Source organism: Symphalangus syndactylus, chromosome 6 (genome assembly GCF_028878055.3).
Source record: "Symphalangus syndactylus isolate Jambi chromosome 6, NHGRI_mSymSyn1-v2.1_pri, whole genome shotgun sequence".
NCBI classification, from domain to species: domain Eukaryota; kingdom Metazoa; phylum Chordata; class Mammalia; order Primates; family Hylobatidae; genus Symphalangus; species Symphalangus syndactylus.
In genome coordinates this window covers 75,384,850-75,402,435 of record NC_072428.2, presented here as the reverse complement: position 1 = coordinate 75,402,435, position 17,586 = coordinate 75,384,850, and the positions used below count along the sequence as shown (strand labels likewise).

The 17,586-nt window shown below is 54.0% G+C and overlaps 3 protein-coding genes across 3 annotated transcripts; all 3 read right to left on the bottom strand.

Moving 5' to 3' along the window:
* Nucleotides 1-1,448: 1,448 nt before the first annotated feature.
* LOC129483980 (exonuclease GOR-like) lies at nucleotides 1,449-3,209 on the bottom strand. The gene has a single exon (XM_055281390.1). It carries the CDS (start codon nucleotides 3,192-3,194, stop codon nucleotides 1,449-1,451), a length of 1,746 nt encoding a protein of 581 aa, XP_055137365.1. The 5' UTR covers nucleotides 3,195-3,209.
* A 5,003-nt stretch (nucleotides 3,210-8,212) lies between these two features.
* LOC129484083 (exonuclease GOR-like) lies at nucleotides 8,213-9,973 on the bottom strand. The gene has a single exon (XM_055281500.1). It carries the CDS (start codon nucleotides 9,956-9,958, stop codon nucleotides 8,213-8,215), a length of 1,746 nt encoding a protein of 581 aa, XP_055137475.1. The 5' UTR covers nucleotides 9,959-9,973.
* A 5,003-nt stretch (nucleotides 9,974-14,976) lies between these two features.
* LOC129484081 (exonuclease GOR-like) lies at nucleotides 14,977-16,737 on the bottom strand. The gene has a single exon (XM_055281498.1). The coding sequence runs from the start codon at nucleotides 16,720-16,722 to the stop codon at nucleotides 14,977-14,979; it is 1,746 nt and encodes a 581-aa protein (XP_055137473.1). The 5' UTR covers nucleotides 16,723-16,737.
* Nucleotides 16,738-17,586: the final 849 nt, after the last annotated feature.

Here is a 17,586-nt window from a genome sequence, read left to right as displayed (position 1 = left end):
TTAATTAGCTTGATTTGGTCATTCCACAATGTATACATATATGAAGCCTCACGTTGTACACCATAAATATATATAAATTTCACTGGTCTATTTAAAATGAAAACTTAAATACATTATAAAACTTAAATGATATAACATACAATAAAAAAGACTTGTATTTGTTAAATCTCCACAGAAGGAGTCTAAGTCATAAAGGAAAATAAACTTCGAGGAGTGGTAAAATCAATCAGAAACGTCCCATTTCATTGCTTCCCGAAACGTGTCTGACAGAGTGGACATCCTGCTGTTCACTAACTCCTTGTTCTGGAACAGTTAGTGTGTGTGTATGTATGGGTGTGTGGGCTTATACACACAAAGTAAATTAATGGTAATGAAAGCATTCTGATTCTCAGTTTAATTTAGTTATGTAGACAGACACACCCACCCCGCCCCCCAGACGCACATTTATCAAATCAGGCACTCCACCAAAACTAGCTACTTAGTGTGTCATCTCTCACTGCAGATTCAAAAGAGAAACGTGAATTTAGAGAGGCGTGATGGTTCCTTCTCTCCTGGAGCCCAGTTGGAAGTTGACTGACTGATTGGGACATTGTCGTTGGTTGGTCTGGGTGGAAGAAACCACTTGGACCCTTTATTGAACACCTACTGTGTGCCATCGTTTTAAGGCTGCCCGTGTGTTGCTTCGTTCATTCCTCACCATGACCTCCTGATCACACGCTGGAGATCAAAAACCAGAAGCGCGCAGAAGCTATTTGTCCAGTGTTCCAAAGCTACTAGGTGGTGGAATTTGAATGTGAACCCAGATGTGTAATTCTAGAGCCTAAGTGCTTCACCCACCTCCCTGTGGTGGCTCTACCGAAAAACAGCTAAGCGCGCATTGAGAAGCTGAGGACTTTCAGCTTTGCTTTTCAAGGATTTTTCTTTTCAATGTTGAAATTCATACCAAGATTGATTGGGCGCCTGCCAGGGGGGGTGGGGGAAAAATCGGGTGGGGGTGGGGAGGTTCAGAAAGCCCCACAGAAGGGGAAGATGCCCAGGACAGAAGACTGTCAGGAGGCTGTTGGGTCAGGGGGTTCGCCTTGTTCTCAGAAGCCGCGGAGGTTCAGGTGGGCTGGGGGAGGCGAGTGGTAGAAGGCCAGAGGTCTGGGAGGGACCGAGGGATGGGGCCAGGCGCGAGGGGCCGCGGCAGGGACTCGGGGGACTGGGAGTGGGGGCTCGGGCCTCGGGGAGCCCATTGGTGGAAGGACGGAGGTCCGGGAGGGGCAGAGGGATGGGGACAGGAGCGACGGCCCGCGGCAGGCACTCCGGGGGACTGGGAGTCGGGGGTCGGGGTTAGTCTCGGCTTTTGGCCCTGTCCTGCCGCCGGCTGCTCCCGTTTCTTTGGCTTTGCGGCGAGGTGGACAGGGTTAGCTCTCGGGATTGAGGGCGGTTTTGGAAGCGGCCTGGGGCTAAGGACAGGCCAGGGCGGCGGGAGAGGCGGACCGCTGGCATCGCTGGATCTGGGCGCGCTGTCGGACCTTCCACATCACCAGCTGCAGGCAGGCGTTTGCGTCCTCGCTGGAGTTGTGCCCGTCCTGGCTGTCCTGGATGATGTGTCCCAGGTAGTCGGCCGCGAGATTCCTGAGGGAGCGCTTGTAGGGGAAACCCAGGTAGTGCGGGAAGAGCACGGCCGTGTCCACCACGGTGCTGTGGATGAGCTTCAGGGCCAGCAGATCGCTCTCCAGGCTGTGCCCGATGAGGATGGTTTGGGCGCTGAAAAAGCTCAGCAGGATGGCTTGGACTTTGGGCAACGTGATGCTCGTGTTGGCGACGTCGGCCTCGGTCACTCCGGAGAACCTGGTGTTGTAGTCCACGATCTCGTTGTCGGGCTTGACGAAGGTGTCGTACACCACTCGCATGTCGGCGTCCACCACGGTGACGCGGGTCAGCTCCAGGCCGTGCGTGGTGTAGCACATCTCACAGTCCAAGGCGTAGATCCCTGGATAAGCGTCTGTGGAACACTCTTTCTCCAAGGTCTTCACGAAGCCATGGAGGCTGTCCTTGCGGCCGTCCCGCACGTGCTGCTTTGCCACCTGGCAGCCCACGGAGCCAGGAGCCGCTGCACAGCAGGTGTACTGGCTAACCCGGCCTCCAGCCACTTGGCTCGAGCGGACCCGCCCCCAGTGATAATAACACAACTGGTCGCGTACACAGCGGCCCGAGGAGGACACCAGGTACTCGGTGCCACAACGGCAGCAGACCCTGCAGGAGGAGTCGCCGGGCCCCTTCCCCTGGCCAGTGAAGAGGACGGCGCCTCCGGGCTGCTCGGGGTGCGGGAAGGGGTAGCCGTTCTCCTTGAGCTGGTCCTGGGTGAGCAGGAACTCCTGGAGGCGGCTGTACAGGGCGGCCCTGCTGAGGCCGGGCATGGAGCTGGGGGTCAGGCCCTTCAGCCTCTTGAGGGTGTTCAGGACCACGTTCAGGTACACGTTCTTGTTGGGGCTGCAGTCGTAGGCCGCCTTCTCCTCGTTCAGCGCCTTCTCCTCGGCCTCCTGCTTGGAGGCGCAGAACTTGAGACACTCTTTGGTGAACAGTTGGAGATAGCCTCGGCGGATGACGGTGGGGACTTGGCACCCCGACCTTCGGAGGATAATGGGTTCCTTCAAACGCGCTAAGGATGGACGACGGACGATCCGCTTAGAGCTGATGGTGGTGGAGGTCTTGTCTGCCATCCCCGACCTGTTGCGCGTCTTCCGTGGCTGTCTGCCGACCTTGGAGCCATTGGAGCGTTGGCTTCCGCTGGCCACCCGGGTTCTCTTGGCATCTGTGGCACCGGTGGCCAAGCAAGGGCTGTGAAAGTGGGCGATCCTCTTCCTCTCCCTGGGGGCTGAGATGCGGACTGCGGAGGGTCTCTCTGCCAGCTTTGGGGCGGCTGGCAGGCAGCAGGCCGATCCCCGCTGCGCGGGGAAGCACCAAGCCTCCGTCACCATCTCGGGCCACGCAGGGGGCACAGCCGGACCCGTATTCTCGGGCTCCGTCTGGATCCCCACAGATGCTGAGGCCCGCTTGTGCATCTGGGGCACCCAGAGCCCGAAGCTCTGGGCAGGCTGATGAGAGGGCAGTGGGAATTCTGGAGCCTCGAGGGCCGCCTCCTCGGCCGCCTTCTTCGCTTCTGGATAGCCAGGTGGGAACCAGCAGGGAGCTGTGGCTCGCAACATCTCGCTGCCTTCGGGAGCACCTGCGTGGCTCTGCTCCTCTCCCAACTGGCGGCTTCAAGGAGTGCCGCCGCGGAGGCGCACCGCCTTTATATACGCACAGGGCTCTTCTGTGAGAGAGGGTGGGACTTGTCCTTCATTACGTTGCTACTTCCACCCAATCACACTGAACCTCATCTTCCACCAGACTCCAGCTTGCGGGGGGGCTCAGGGTCTGCTAATGGAAGCAACCCGAACTCCTGCTTGCTAACCTTGGAGCTAGCTTGCTTTTCCTGAGGTGATTAAGTGTCCCTGCTCAGCAGTACCATAATGGCTAGTGGAACTGAGCCACATAGCCGCACATTGAGTTTCAGGGAGGTTGCTCAACTTGCTCGGGCCCACACAGCACCCCCACGGAGCCGGGACTGGGCCAGCCGTCTGCTGCTGCCTGCTAGTGGGCAGGATGTGTCTGGGCTTGCCTTTCCCTGCTCTGTGCACTCCTCCACCGTGGGCAGCTTGAGGACAGGAAGCGGACCGCAACCACTTCTCTCCCAGGACGTGGGCAACGTTCAACACACGGGGTCTTCAAAAACTTCATAGAAAATGTACATGCTGAAAGTCTATGCATGGATTTCAATTTGTTTGCACTAAAATTAACTTGCACTAACTTGTTAGAACCTTCCTGAACTAGATCTAGACTGAGGCACTAAGAAGGATGAGACATCGGTTGAAAAGGACTCCCATCAGAGCAACATGAATTCCGCTAAAATTGCAGCAGGAACAAACATCAAATGTATGGTGAACTCGGGCGGAATAACAAAGAAGTCACTGAGGTTTTAGGAAAAGCTTGTAAGGACACTGCCCCAAAGGAATCAGCCGTTTACCAATGTATAGCTGGTTTTCAGAGGAGATGAGAAGATACGGAAGGTGAATCCTGCAGTGGCTACGAAAAGCAAATGCTGTGGAAACCATTGGGCACAGATCAGCTGTACTCACGAGCAGAGATTCAGTGGAACTTTTAAACAGGAGGGATCCCGATCCTGTCTAAAATGCAAACGAAAAATGCGAACATCAGCCGGGCATGATGGCGGGTGCCGATAATCCCCGCAACTCGGGATGCTGAGGTAGGGGAATGGAACCCAGGAGTCAGAGGTTGCAGTGAGCCGAGATGGCGCCACTGCACTCCAGCCTGGGGGGCAGAGCGAGACTCTGGAGCAGAAGAGGCCTTCTGGTTTGGAGAGTGTTCCGCTTTTCTGCTCTGGCTCCTCCCCATCTTTGCGGTTTTCCCTACCTTTGCTCATTGATGCTGGTGACCTGCCGATGGGGTTATGGAGTGTATGTCCTTTCTGCTGATGCTGATGCTATTCCTTTCTGTTTATCGGTTTTCCTTCTAAGAGTCAGGTCCCTCAGCTGCAGATCCGTTGGAGTTTGCTGGAGGTGCATTCCAGACCCTGTTTGCCTAGGTTGGTGGGAGTGTAAACTAGTTCAAACATGGTGGAAGACAGTGTGGCCATTCCTCAAGGATCTAGAAGTAGACATACCATTTGACCCAGCGACCCCGTTACCGGGTATACACCCGAAGGTTTAGAAATCATGCTAGGGTAAAGACACATGCACACGTACGTTTATGGCAGCACTATTCAGAATGCAATGACTTGGAACCCTACCCAATTGTCCATCGACGATGATAGACTGCATTAAGGCAATGTGGCCCATAAACACCAAGGATTTCTATGCAGCCACCAAAAAGGATAGGTTCATGTCCTTTGCAGGGACATGGGCGGAGCCGGAAACCATCATTCTGAGCAAACTGTCACAAGGACAGAAAACCAAACAGCCCGCGTTCTCACTCGCAGTTGAGAATTGAACAATGAGAACACTCGGTCACAGGGTGGGGAACGTTACACACTGGGGCCTGTCACGGGGTGGAGGGCGGGGTCAGGGATAGCATTGGGAGAAATACCGAACGTAAATGATGGGATGTTGGGTGCAGCAGGTCAGCATGGCACATGGATACCTATGGAAGAAGCGAGCTCTTTGGGCACACGCACCCTACAGCTTAAGATAGAATAAAATATTCTAGTGGGGAAATAACCTCTCTGTGTATTTGATTCAGGTTCTTTTGGGCAGTTTACTTAGACACACTATGCAAGCTTGAGATGCCTCAATACAAGGACACGAAGGTTTCCGTGACAATTGACATATATCAATACCTATTTCAAATACGTATTTTATCAATTCAATGCTGCCTCAAAATACCACACTTTTGTCAGAATTGGGAAGAGTGTTTCTGACCAAAGTAGTGATTTAAATAGTGCCTCACTTACATTTTCATTACATTTCTATGACCACTACAGATGTTTGACTTCTCTTGGGTGCTGTAAAACTATTCTCTTCTGAGTACATTGCTGATTTCCTGATGTTTACCTTATTGCCTGTTGAGGCCTGCAGCCCAACTAATTCGTCCGTCCAGTCTCCCATTACAGACCAGTGTGGCAAACTGAAACCACAATGAGGCCCAGGGCGCAGTGGCTCACACCTGTAAAGCCAGTACACTGGGAGGCCAAGCATGGCTGATCATTTGAGGTCAGGAGTTCAAGACCCGCCTGGCCAACGTGGTGGGACCCCGTCTGTACCAGAGACACAAAGTGAGCTGGGCATGGTAATTCTGCCTCTTTATCTCAGCCGAGGGAGGAGAATCACTTGAACCCGGGAGGCAGATTCTGCCTTTCTGATCTCAGCTGAGGTAGGAGACTCACTTGAACCTGGGAGACAGGGGATCTAGCGAGCCGATATCAAGCCAATGCACCCCAACCTGGGCGACAAGAGCGAAACGCTGTCTCAAAAGAGAGCAAAACAACAACACTAAAACAGTCCTATACACCCTATAGAATACTATGAAGCCTCACAAATTAAAGAAATCGTATCATCTGCAACATGAATGAGTCTACAGGAGGTTACAGTGAGTGAAATAAAGCAAAGGCCAGGCACGGAGGCTCGTGACTGTAATCCCACCACTTTGGGAGTCCAAGGCAGGTGGAGCACTTCAGCCCAGGAGTTGCAGATCAAACTGGGCGACGTGGTGAAATCCCATCTCTACCAAAAAAAAACAAACATTAGACAGGTGTGGTGTTGGACGCCTTAGTCCTCGCTACTCAGGAGACTCAAGTGGGAAGATCTCTTGAACCCGGGAGGTGGAGGCCGTGGTGAGCCGTGTTGGTGTCACTGTACTCCAGCCTGCTTGACAGAGTGAGACCCTGTCTCCAAAAGTAAATAAATACATAATAAATTTTTAAAAAGCGAGCACAAAAATTCGAATAATGCGTGACCTGACTGATACGAGGAACGTAACATCGTTGAAATCGTAGCTGCAGAGAGCAGAAGGGTGTTTCCCCGAGGCAGGTGCCGGGGAGGGTGTGGGGAGATGTGAGTCAAATGATACCAAATTTCAGGCAGGAATATTTCTAGAGATCTACTGAGCGTCACGGCGACTACAGTGAATAACTATGTATTGCTTACTTGAAAATAGCTGTGGGAGTAGATTTTCAAAGTATTCTCATCACAATAAAATCAGGATGCGAGGAAACGAGTGTGTTAATTAGCTTGATTTGGTCATTCCACAATGTATACATATATGAAGCCTCACGTTGTACACCATAAATATATATAAATTTCACTGGTCTATTTAAAATGAAAACTTAAATACATTATAAAACTTAAATGATATAACATACAATAAAAAAGACTTGTATTTGTTAAATCTCCACAGAAGGAGTCTAAGTCATAAAGGAAAATAAACTTCGAGGAGTGGTAAAATCAATCAGAAACGTCCCATTTCATTGCTTCCCGAAACGTGTCTGACAGAGTGGACATCCTGCTGTTCACTAACTCCTTGTTCTGGAACAGTTAGTGTGTGTGTATGTATGGGTGTGTGGGCTTATACACACAAAGTAAATTAATGGTAATGAAAGCATTCTGATTCTCAGTTTAATTTAGTTATGTAGACAGACACACCCACCCCGCCCCCCAGACGCACATTTATCAAATCAGGCACTCCACCAAAACTAGCTACTTAGTGTGTCATCTCTCACTGCAGATTCAAAAGAGAAACGTGAATTTAGAGAGGCGTGATGGTTCCTTCTCTCCTGGAGCCCAGTTGGAAGTTGACTGACTGATTGGGACATTGTCGTTGGTTGGTCTGGGTGGAAGAAACCACTTGGACCCTTTATTGAACACCTACTGTGTGCCATCGTTTTAAGGCTGCCCGTGTGTTGCTTCGTTCATTCCTCACCATGACCTCCTGATCACACGCTGGAGATCAAAAACCAGAAGCGCGCAGAAGCTATTTGTCCAGTGTTCCAAAGCTACTAGGTGGTGGAATTTGAATGTGAACCCAGATGTGTAATTCTAGAGCCTAAGTGCTTCACCCACCTCCCTGTGGTGGCTCTACCGAAAAACAGCTAAGCGCGCATTGAGAAGCTGAGGACTTTCAGCTTTGCTTTTCAAGGATTTTTCTTTTCAATGTTGAAATTCATACCAAGATTGATTGGGCGCCTGCCAGGGGGGGTGGGGGAAAAATCGGGTGGGGGTGGGGAGGTTCAGAAAGCCCCACAGAAGGGGAAGATGCCCAGGACAGAAGACTGTCAGGAGGCTGTTGGGTCAGGGGGTTCGCCTTGTTCTCAGAAGCCGCGGAGGTTCAGGTGGGCTGGGGGAGGCGAGTGGTAGAAGGCCAGAGGTCTGGGAGGGACCGAGGGATGGGGCCAGGCGCGAGGGGCCGCGGCAGGGACTCGGGGGACTGGGAGTGGGGGCTCGGGCCTCGGGGAGCCCATTGGTGGAAGGACGGAGGTCCGGGAGGGGCAGAGGGATGGGGACAGGAGCGACGGCCCGCGGCAGGCACTCCGGGGGACTGGGAGTCGGGGGTCGGGGTTAGTCTCGGCTTTTGGCCCTGTCCTGCCGCCGGCTGCTCCCGTTTCTTTGGCTTTGCGGCGAGGTGGACAGGGTTAGCTCTCGGGATTGAGGGCGGTTTTGGAAGCGGCCTGGGGCTAAGGACAGGCCAGGGCGGCGGGAGAGGCGGACCGCTGGCATCGCTGGATCTGGGCGCGCTGTCGGACCTTCCACATCACCAGCTGCAGGCAGGCGTTTGCGTCCTCGCTGGAGTTGTGCCCGTCCTGGCTGTCCTGGATGATGTGTCCCAGGTAGTCGGCCGCGAGATTCCTGAGGGAGCGCTTGTAGGGGAAACCCAGGTAGTGCGGGAAGAGCACGGCCGTGTCCACCACGGTGCTGTGGATGAGCTTCAGGGCCAGCAGATCGCTCTCCAGGCTGTGCCCGATGAGGATGGTTTGGGCGCTGAAAAAGCTCAGCAGGATGGCTTGGACTTTGGGCAACGTGATGCTCGTGTTGGCGACGTCGGCCTCGGTCACTCCGGAGAACCTGGTGTTGTAGTCCACGATCTCGTTGTCGGGCTTGACGAAGGTGTCGTACACCACTCGCATGTCGGCGTCCACCACGGTGACGCGGGTCAGCTCCAGGCCGTGCGTGGTGTAGCACATCTCACAGTCCAAGGCGTAGATCCCTGGATAAGCGTCTGTGGAACACTCTTTCTCCAAGGTCTTCACGAAGCCATGGAGGCTGTCCTTGCGGCCGTCCCGCACGTGCTGCTTTGCCACCTGGCAGCCCACGGAGCCAGGAGCCGCTGCACAGCAGGTGTACTGGCTAACCCGGCCTCCAGCCACTTGGCTCGAGCGGACCCGCCCCCAGTGATAATAACACAACTGGTCGCGTACACAGCGGCCCGAGGAGGACACCAGGTACTCGGTGCCACAACGGCAGCAGACCCTGCAGGAGGAGTCGCCGGGCCCCTTCCCCTGGCCAGTGAAGAGGACGGCGCCTCCGGGCTGCTCGGGGTGCGGGAAGGGGTAGCCGTTCTCCTTGAGCTGGTCCTGGGTGAGCAGGAACTCCTGGAGGCGGCTGTACAGGGCGGCCCTGCTGAGGCCGGGCATGGAGCTGGGGGTCAGGCCCTTCAGCCTCTTGAGGGTGTTCAGGACCACGTTCAGGTACACGTTCTTGTTGGGGCTGCAGTCGTAGGCCGCCTTCTCCTCGTTCAGCGCCTTCTCCTCGGCCTCCTGCTTGGAGGCGCAGAACTTGAGACACTCTTTGGTGAACAGTTGGAGATAGCCTCGGCGGATGACGGTGGGGACTTGGCACCCCGAGCTTCGGAGGATAATGGGTTCCTTCAAACGCGCTAAGGATGGACGACGGACGATCCGCTTAGAGCTGATGGTGGTGGAGGTCTTGTCTGCCATCCCCGACCTGTTGCGCGTCTTCCGTGGCTGTCTGCCGACCTTGGAGCCATTGGAGCGTTGGCTTCCGCTGGCCACCCGGGTTCTCTTGGCATCTGTGGCACCGGTGGCCAAGCAAGGGCTGTGAAAGTGGGCGATCCTCTTCCTCTCCCTGGGGGCTGAGATGCGGACTGCGGAGGGTCTCTCTGCCAGCTTTGGGGCGGCTGGCAGGCAGCAGGCCGATCCCCGCTGCGCGGGGAAGCACCAAGCCTCCGTCACCATCTCGGGCCACGCAGGGGGCACAGCCGGACCCGTATTCTCGGGCTCCGTCTGGATCCCCACAGATGCTGAGGCCCGCTTGTGCATCTGGGGCACCCAGAGCCCGAAGCTCTGGGCAGGCTGATGAGAGGGCAGTGGGAATTCTGGAGCCTCGAGGGCCGCCTCCTCGGCCGCCTTCTTCGCTTCTGGATAGCCAGGTGGGAACCAGCAGGGAGCTGTGGCTCGCAACATCTCGCTGCCTTCGGGAGCACCTGCGTGGCTCTGCTCCTCTCCCAACTGGCGGCTTCAAGGAGTGCCGCCGCGGAGGCGCACCGCCTTTATATACGCACAGGGCTCTTCTGTGAGAGAGGGTGGGACTTGTCCTTCATTACGTTGCTACTTCCACCCAATCACACTGAACCTCATCTTCCACCAGACTCCAGCTTGCGGGGGGGCTCAGGGTCTGCTAATGGAAGCAACCCGAACTCCTGCTTGCTAACCTTGGAGCTAGCTTGCTTTTCCTGAGGTGATTAAGTGTCCCTGCTCAGCAGTACCATAATGGCTAGTGGAACTGAGCCACATAGCCGCACATTGAGTTTCAGGGAGGTTGCTCAACTTGCTCGGGCCCACACAGCACCGCCACGGAGCCGGGACTGGGCCAGCCGTCTGCTGCTGCCTGCTAGAGGGCAGGATCTGTCTGGGCTTGCCTTTCCCTGCTCTGTGCACTCCTCCACCGTGGGCAGCTTGAGGACAGGAAGCGGACCGCAACCACTTCTCTCCCAGGACGTGGGCAACGTTCAACACACGGGGTCTTCAAAAACTTCATAGAAAATGTACATGCTGAAAGTCTATGCATGGATTTCAATTTGTTTGCACTAAAATTAACTTGCACTAACTTGTTAGAACCTTCCTGAACTAGATCTAGACTGAGGCACTAAGAAGGATGAGACATCGGTTGAAAAGGACTCCCATCAGAGCAACACGAATTCCGCTAAAATTGCAGCAGGAACAAACATCAAATGTATGGTGAACTCGGGCGGAATAACAAAGAAGTCACTGAGGTTTTAGGAAAAGCTTGTAAGGACACTGCCCCAAAGGAATCAGCCGTTTACCAATGTATAGCTGGTTTTCAGAGGAGATGAGAAGATACGGAAGGTGAATCCTGCAGTGGCTACGAAAAGCAAATGCTGTGGAAACCATTGGGCACAGATCAGCTGTACTCACGAGCAGAGATTCAGTGGAACTTTTAAACAGGAGGGATCCCGATCCTGTCTAAAATGCAAACGAAAAATGCGAACATCAGCCGGGCATGATGGCGGGTGCCGATAATCCCCGCAACTCGGGATGCTGAGGTAGGGGAATGGAACCCAGGAGTCAGAGGTTGCAGTGAGCCGAGATGGCGCCACTGCACTCCAGCCTGGGGGGCAGAGCGAGACTCTGGAGCAGAAGAGGCCTTCTGGTTTGGAGAGTGTTCCGCTTTTCTGCTCTGGCTCCTCCCCATCTTTGCGGTTTTCCCTACCTTTGCTCATTGATGCTGGTGACCTGCCGATGGGGTTATGGAGTGTATGTCCTTTCTGCTGATGCTGATGCTATTCCTTTCTGTTTATCGGTTTTCCTTCTAAGAGTCAGGTCCCTCAGCTGCAGATCCGTTGGAGTTTGCTGGAGGTGCATTCCAGACCCTGTTTGCCTAGGTTGGTGGGAGTGTAAACTAGTTCAAACATGGTGGAAGACAGTGTGGCCATTCCTCAAGGATCTAGAAGTAGACATACCATTTGACCCAGCGACCCCGTTACCGGGTATACACCCGAAGGTTTAGAAATCATGCTAGGGTAAAGACACATGCACACGTACGTTTATGGCAGCACTATTCAGAATGCAATGACTTGGAACCCTACCCAATTGTCCATCGACGATGATAGACTGCATTAAGGCAATGTGGCCCATAAACACCAAGGATTTCTATGCAGCCACCAAAAAGGATAGGTTCATGTCCTTTGCAGGGACATGGGCGGAGCCGGAAACCATCATTCTGAGCAAACTGTCACAAGGACAGAAAACCAAACAGCCCGCGTTCTCACTCGCAGTTGAGAATTGAACAATGAGAACACTCGGTCACAGGGTGGGGAACGTTACACACTGGGGCCTGTCACGGGGTGGAGGGCGGGGTCAGGGATAGCATTGGGAGAAATACCGAACGTAAATGATGGGATGTTGGGTGCAGCAGGTCAGCATGGCACATGGATACCTATGGAAGAAGCGAGCTCTTTGGGCACACGCACCCTACAGCTTAAGATAGAATAAAATATTCTAGTGGGGAAATAACCTCTCTGTGTATTTGATTCAGGTTCTTTTGGGCAGTTTACTTAGACACACTATGCAAGCTTGAGATGCCTCAATACAAGGACACGAAGGTTTCCGTGACAATTGACATATATCAATACCTATTTCAAATACGTATTTTATCAATTCAATGCTGCCTCAAAATACCACACTTTTGTCAGAATTGGGAAGAGTGTTTCTGACCAAAGTAGTGATTTAAATAGTGCCTCACTTACATTTTCATTACATTTCTATGACCACTACAGATGTTTGACTTCTCTTGGGTGCTGTAAAACTATTCTCTTCTGAGTACATTGCTGATTTCCTGATGTTTACCTTATTGCCTGTTGAGGCCTGCAGCCCAACTAATTCGTCCGTCCAGTCTCCCATTACAGACCAGTGTGGCAAACTGAAACCACAATGAGGCCCAGGGCGCAGTGGCTCACACCTGTAAAGCCAGTACACTGGGAGGCCAAGCATGGCTGATCATTTGAGGTCAGGAGTTCAAGACCCGCCTGGCCAACGTGGTGGGACCCCGTCTGTACCAGAGACACAAAGTGAGCTGGGCATGGTAATTCTGCCTCTTTATCTCAGCCGAGGGAGGAGAATCACTTGAACCCGGGAGGCAGATTCTGCCTTTCTGATCTCAGCTGAGGTAGGAGACTCACTTGAACCTGGGAGACAGGGGATCTAGCGAGCCGATATCAAGCCAATGCACCCCAACCTGGGCGACAAGAGCGAAACGCTGTCTCAAAAGAGAGCAAAACAACAACACTAAAACAGTCCTATACACCCTATAGAATACTATGAAGCCTCACAAATTAAAGAAATCGTATCATCTGCAACATGAATGAGTCTACAGGAGGTTACAGTGAGTGAAATAAAGCAAAGGCCAGGCACGGAGGCTCGTGACTGTAATCCCACCACTTTGGGAGTCCAAGGCAGGTGGAGCACTTCAGCCCAGGAGTTGCAGATCAAACTGGGCGACGTGGTGAAATCCCATCTCTACCAAAAAAAAACAAACATTAGACAGGTGTGGTGTTGGACGCCTTAGTCCTCGCTACTCAGGAGACTCAAGTGGGAAGATCTCTTGAACCCGGGAGGTGGAGGCCGTGGTGAGCCGTGTTGGTGTCACTGTACTCCAGCCTGCTTGACAGAGTGAGACCCTGTCTCCAAAAGTAAATAAATACATAATAAATTTTTAAAAAGCGAGCACAAAAATTCGAATAATGCGTGACCTGACTGATACGAGGAACGTAACATCGTTGAAATCGTAGCTGCAGAGAGCAGAAGGGTGTTTCCCCGAGGCAGGTGCCGGGGAGGGTGTGGGGAGATGTGAGTCAAATGATACCAAATTTCAGGCAGGAATATTTCTAGAGATCTACTGAGCGTCACGGCGACTACAGTGAATAACTATGTATTGCTTACTTGAAAATAGCTGTGGGAGTAGATTTTCAAAGTATTCTCATCACAATAAAATCAGGATGCGAGGAAACGAGTGTGTTAATTAGCTTGATTTGGTCATTCCACAATGTATACATATATGAAGCCTCACGTTGTACACCATAAATATATATAAATTTCACTGGTCTATTTAAAATGAAAACTTAAATACATTATAAAACTTAAATGATATAACATACAATAAAAAAGACTTGTATTTGTTAAATCTCCACAGAAGGAGTCTAAGTCATAAAGGAAAATAAACTTCGAGGAGTGGTAAAATCAATCAGAAACGTCCCATTTCATTGCTTCCCGAAACGTGTCTGACAGAGTGGACATCCTGCTGTTCACTAACTCCTTGTTCTGGAACAGTTAGTGTGTGTGTATGTATGGGTGTGTGGGCTTATACACACAAAGTAAATTAATGGTAATGAAAGCATTCTGATTCTCAGTTTAATTTAGTTATGTAGACAGACACACCCACCCCGCCCCCCAGACGCACATTTATCAAATCAGGCACTCCACCAAAACTAGCTACTTAGTGTGTCATCTCTCACTGCAGATTCAAAAGAGAAACGTGAATTTAGAGAGGCGTGATGGTTCCTTCTCTCCTGGAGCCCAGTTGGAAGTTGACTGACTGATTGGGACATTGTCGTTGGTTGGTCTGGGTGGAAGAAACCACTTGGACCCTTTATTGAACACCTACTGTGTGCCATCGTTTTAAGGCTGCCCGTGTGTTGCTTCGTTCATTCCTCACCATGACCTCCTGATCACACGCTGGAGATCAAAAACCAGAAGCGCGCAGAAGCTATTTGTCCAGTGTTCCAAAGCTACTAGGTGGTGGAATTTGAATGTGAACCCAGATGTGTAATTCTAGAGCCTAAGTGCTTCACCCACCTCCCTGTGGTGGCTCTACCGAAAAACAGCTAAGCGCGCATTGAGAAGCTGAGGACTTTCAGCTTTGCTTTTCAAGGATTTTTCTTTTCAATGTTGAAATTCATACCAAGATTGATTGGGCGCCTGCCAGGGGGGGTGGGGGAAAAATCGGGTGGGGGTGGGGAGGTTCAGAAAGCCCCACAGAAGGGGAAGATGCCCAGGACAGAAGACTGTCAGGAGGCTGTTGGGTCAGGGGGTTCGCCTTGTTCTCAGAAGCCGCGGAGGTTCAGGTGGGCTGGGGGAGGCGAGTGGTAGAAGGCCAGAGGTCTGGGAGGGACCGAGGGATGGGGCCAGGCGCGAGGGGCCGCGGCAGGGACTCGGGGGACTGGGAGTGGGGGCTCGGGCCTCGGGGAGCCCATTGGTGGAAGGACGGAGGTCCGGGAGGGGCAGAGGGATGGGGACAGGAGCGACGGCCCGCGGCAGGCACTCCGGGGGACTGGGAGTCGGGGGTCGGGGTTAGTCTCGGCTTTTGGCCCTGTCCTGCCGCCGGCTGCTCCCGTTTCTTTGGCTTTGCGGCGAGGTGGACAGGGTTAGCTCTCGGGATTGAGGGCGGTTTTGGAAGCGGCCTGGGGCTAAGGACAGGCCAGGGCGGCGGGAGAGGCGGACCGCTGGCATCGCTGGATCTGGGCGCGCTGTCGGACCTTCCACATCACCAGCTGCAGGCAGGCGTTTGCGTCCTCGCTGGAGTTGTGCCCGTCCTGGCTGTCCTGGATGATGTGTCCCAGGTAGTCGGCCGCGAGATTCCTGAGGGAGCGCTTGTAGGGGAAACCCAGGTAGTGCGGGAAGAGCACGGCCGTGTCCACCACGGTGCTGTGGATGAGCTTCAGGGCCAGCAGATCGCTCTCCAGGCTGTGCCCGATGAGGATGGTTTGGGCGCTGAAAAAGCTCAGCAGGATGGCTTGGACTTTGGGCAACGTGATGCTCGTGTTGGCGACGTCGGCCTCGGTCACTCCGGAGAACCTGGTGTTGTAGTCCACGATCTCGTTGTCGGGCTTGACGAAGGTGTCGTACACCACTCGCATGTCGGCGTCCACCACGGTGACGCGGGTCAGCTCCAGGCCGTGCGTGGTGTAGCACATCTCACAGTCCAAGGCGTAGATCCCTGGATAAGCGTCTGTGGAACACTCTTTCTCCAAGGTCTTCACGAAGCCATGGAGGCTGTCCTTGCGGCCGTCCCGCACGTGCTGCTTTGCCACCTGGCAGCCCACGGAGCCAGGAGCCGCTGCACAGCAGGTGTACTGGCTAACCCGGCCTCCAGCCACTTGGCTCGAGCGGACCCGCCCCCAGTGATAATAACACAACTGGTCGCGTACACAGCGGCCCGAGGAGGACACCAGGTACTCGGTGCCACAACGGCAGCAGACCCTGCAGGAGGAGTCGCCGGGCCCCTTCCCCTGGCCAGTGAAGAGGACGGCGCCTCCGGGCTGCTCGGGGTGCGGGAAGGGGTAGCCGTTCTCCTTGAGCTGGTCCTGGGTGAGCAGGAACTCCTGGAGGCGGCTGTACAGGGCGGCCCTGCTGAGGCCGGGCATGGAGCTGGGGGTCAGGCCCTTCAGCCTCTTGAGGGTGTTCAGGACCACGTTCAGGTACACGTTCTTGTTGGGGCTGCAGTCGTAGGCCGCCTTCTCCTCGTTCAGCGCCTTCTCCTCGGCCTCCTGCTTGGAGGCGCAGAACTTGAGACACTCTTTGGTGAACAGTTGGAGATAGCCTCGGCGGATGACGGTGGGGACTTGGCACCCCGAGCTTCGGAGGATAATGGGTTCCTTCAAACGCGCTAAGGATGGACGACGGACGATCCGCTTAGAGCTGATGGTGGTGGAGGTCTTGTCTGCCATCCCCGACCTGTTGCGCGTCTTCCGTGGCTGTCTGCCGACCTTGGAGCCATTGGAGCGTTGGCTTCCGCTGGCCACCCGGGTTCTCTTGGCATCTGTGGCACCGGTGGCCAAGCAAGGGCTGTGAAAGTGGGCGATCCTCTTCCTCTCCCTGGGGGCTGAGATGCGGACTGCGGAGGGTCTCTCTGCCAGCTTTGGGGCGGCTGGCAGGCAGCAGGCCGATCCCCGCTGCGCGGGGAAGCACCAAGCCTCCGTCACCATCTCGGGCCACGCAGGGGGCACAGCCGGACCCGTATTCTCGGGCTCCGTCTGGATCCCCACAGATGCTGAGGCCCGCTTGTGCATCTGGGGCACCCAGAGCCCGAAGCTCTGGGCAGGCTGATGAGAGGGCAGTGGGAATTCTGGAGCCTCGAGGGCCGCCTCCTCGGCCGCCTTCTTCGCTTCTGGATAGCCAGGTGGGAACCAGCAGGGAGCTGTGGCTCGCAACATCTCGCTGCCTTCGGGAGCACCTGCGTGGCTCTGCTCCTCTCCCAACTGGCGGCTTCAAGGAGTGCCGCCGCGGAGGCGCACCGCCTTTATATACGCACAGGGCTCTTCTGTGAGAGAGGGTGGGACTTGTCCTTCATTACGTTGCTACTTCCATCCAATCACACTGAACCTCATCTTCCACCAGACTCCAGCTTGCGGGGGGGCTCAGGGTCTGCTAATGGAAGCAACCCGAACTCCTGGTTGCTAACCTTGGAGCTAGCTTGCTTTTCCTGAGGTGATTAAGTGTCCCTGCTCAGCAGTACCATAATGGCTAGTGGAACTGAGCCACATAGCCGCACATTGAGTTTCAGGGAGGTTGCTCAACTTGCTCGGGCCCACACAGCACCCCCACGGAGCCGGGACTGGGCCAGCCGTCTGCTGCTGCCTGCTAGTGGGCAGGATCTGTCTGGGCTTGCCTTTCCCTGCTCTGTGCACTCCTCCACCGTGGGCAGCTTGAGGACAGGAAGCGGACCGCAACCACTTCTCTCCCAGGACGTGGGCAACGTTCAACACACGGGGTCTTCAAAAACTTCATAGAAAATGTACATGCTGAAAGTCTATGCATGGATTTCAATTTGTTTGCACTAAAATTAACTTGCACTAACTTGTTAGAACCTTCCTGAACTAGATCTAGACTGAGGCACTAAGAAGGATGAGACATCGGTTGAAAAGGACTCCCATCAGAGCAACATGAATTCCGCTAAAATTGCAGCAGGAACAAACATCAAATGTATGGTGAACTCGGGCGGAATAACAAAGAAGTCACTGAGGTTTTAGGAAAAGCTTGTAAGGACACTGCCCCAAAGGAATCAGCCGTTTACCAAT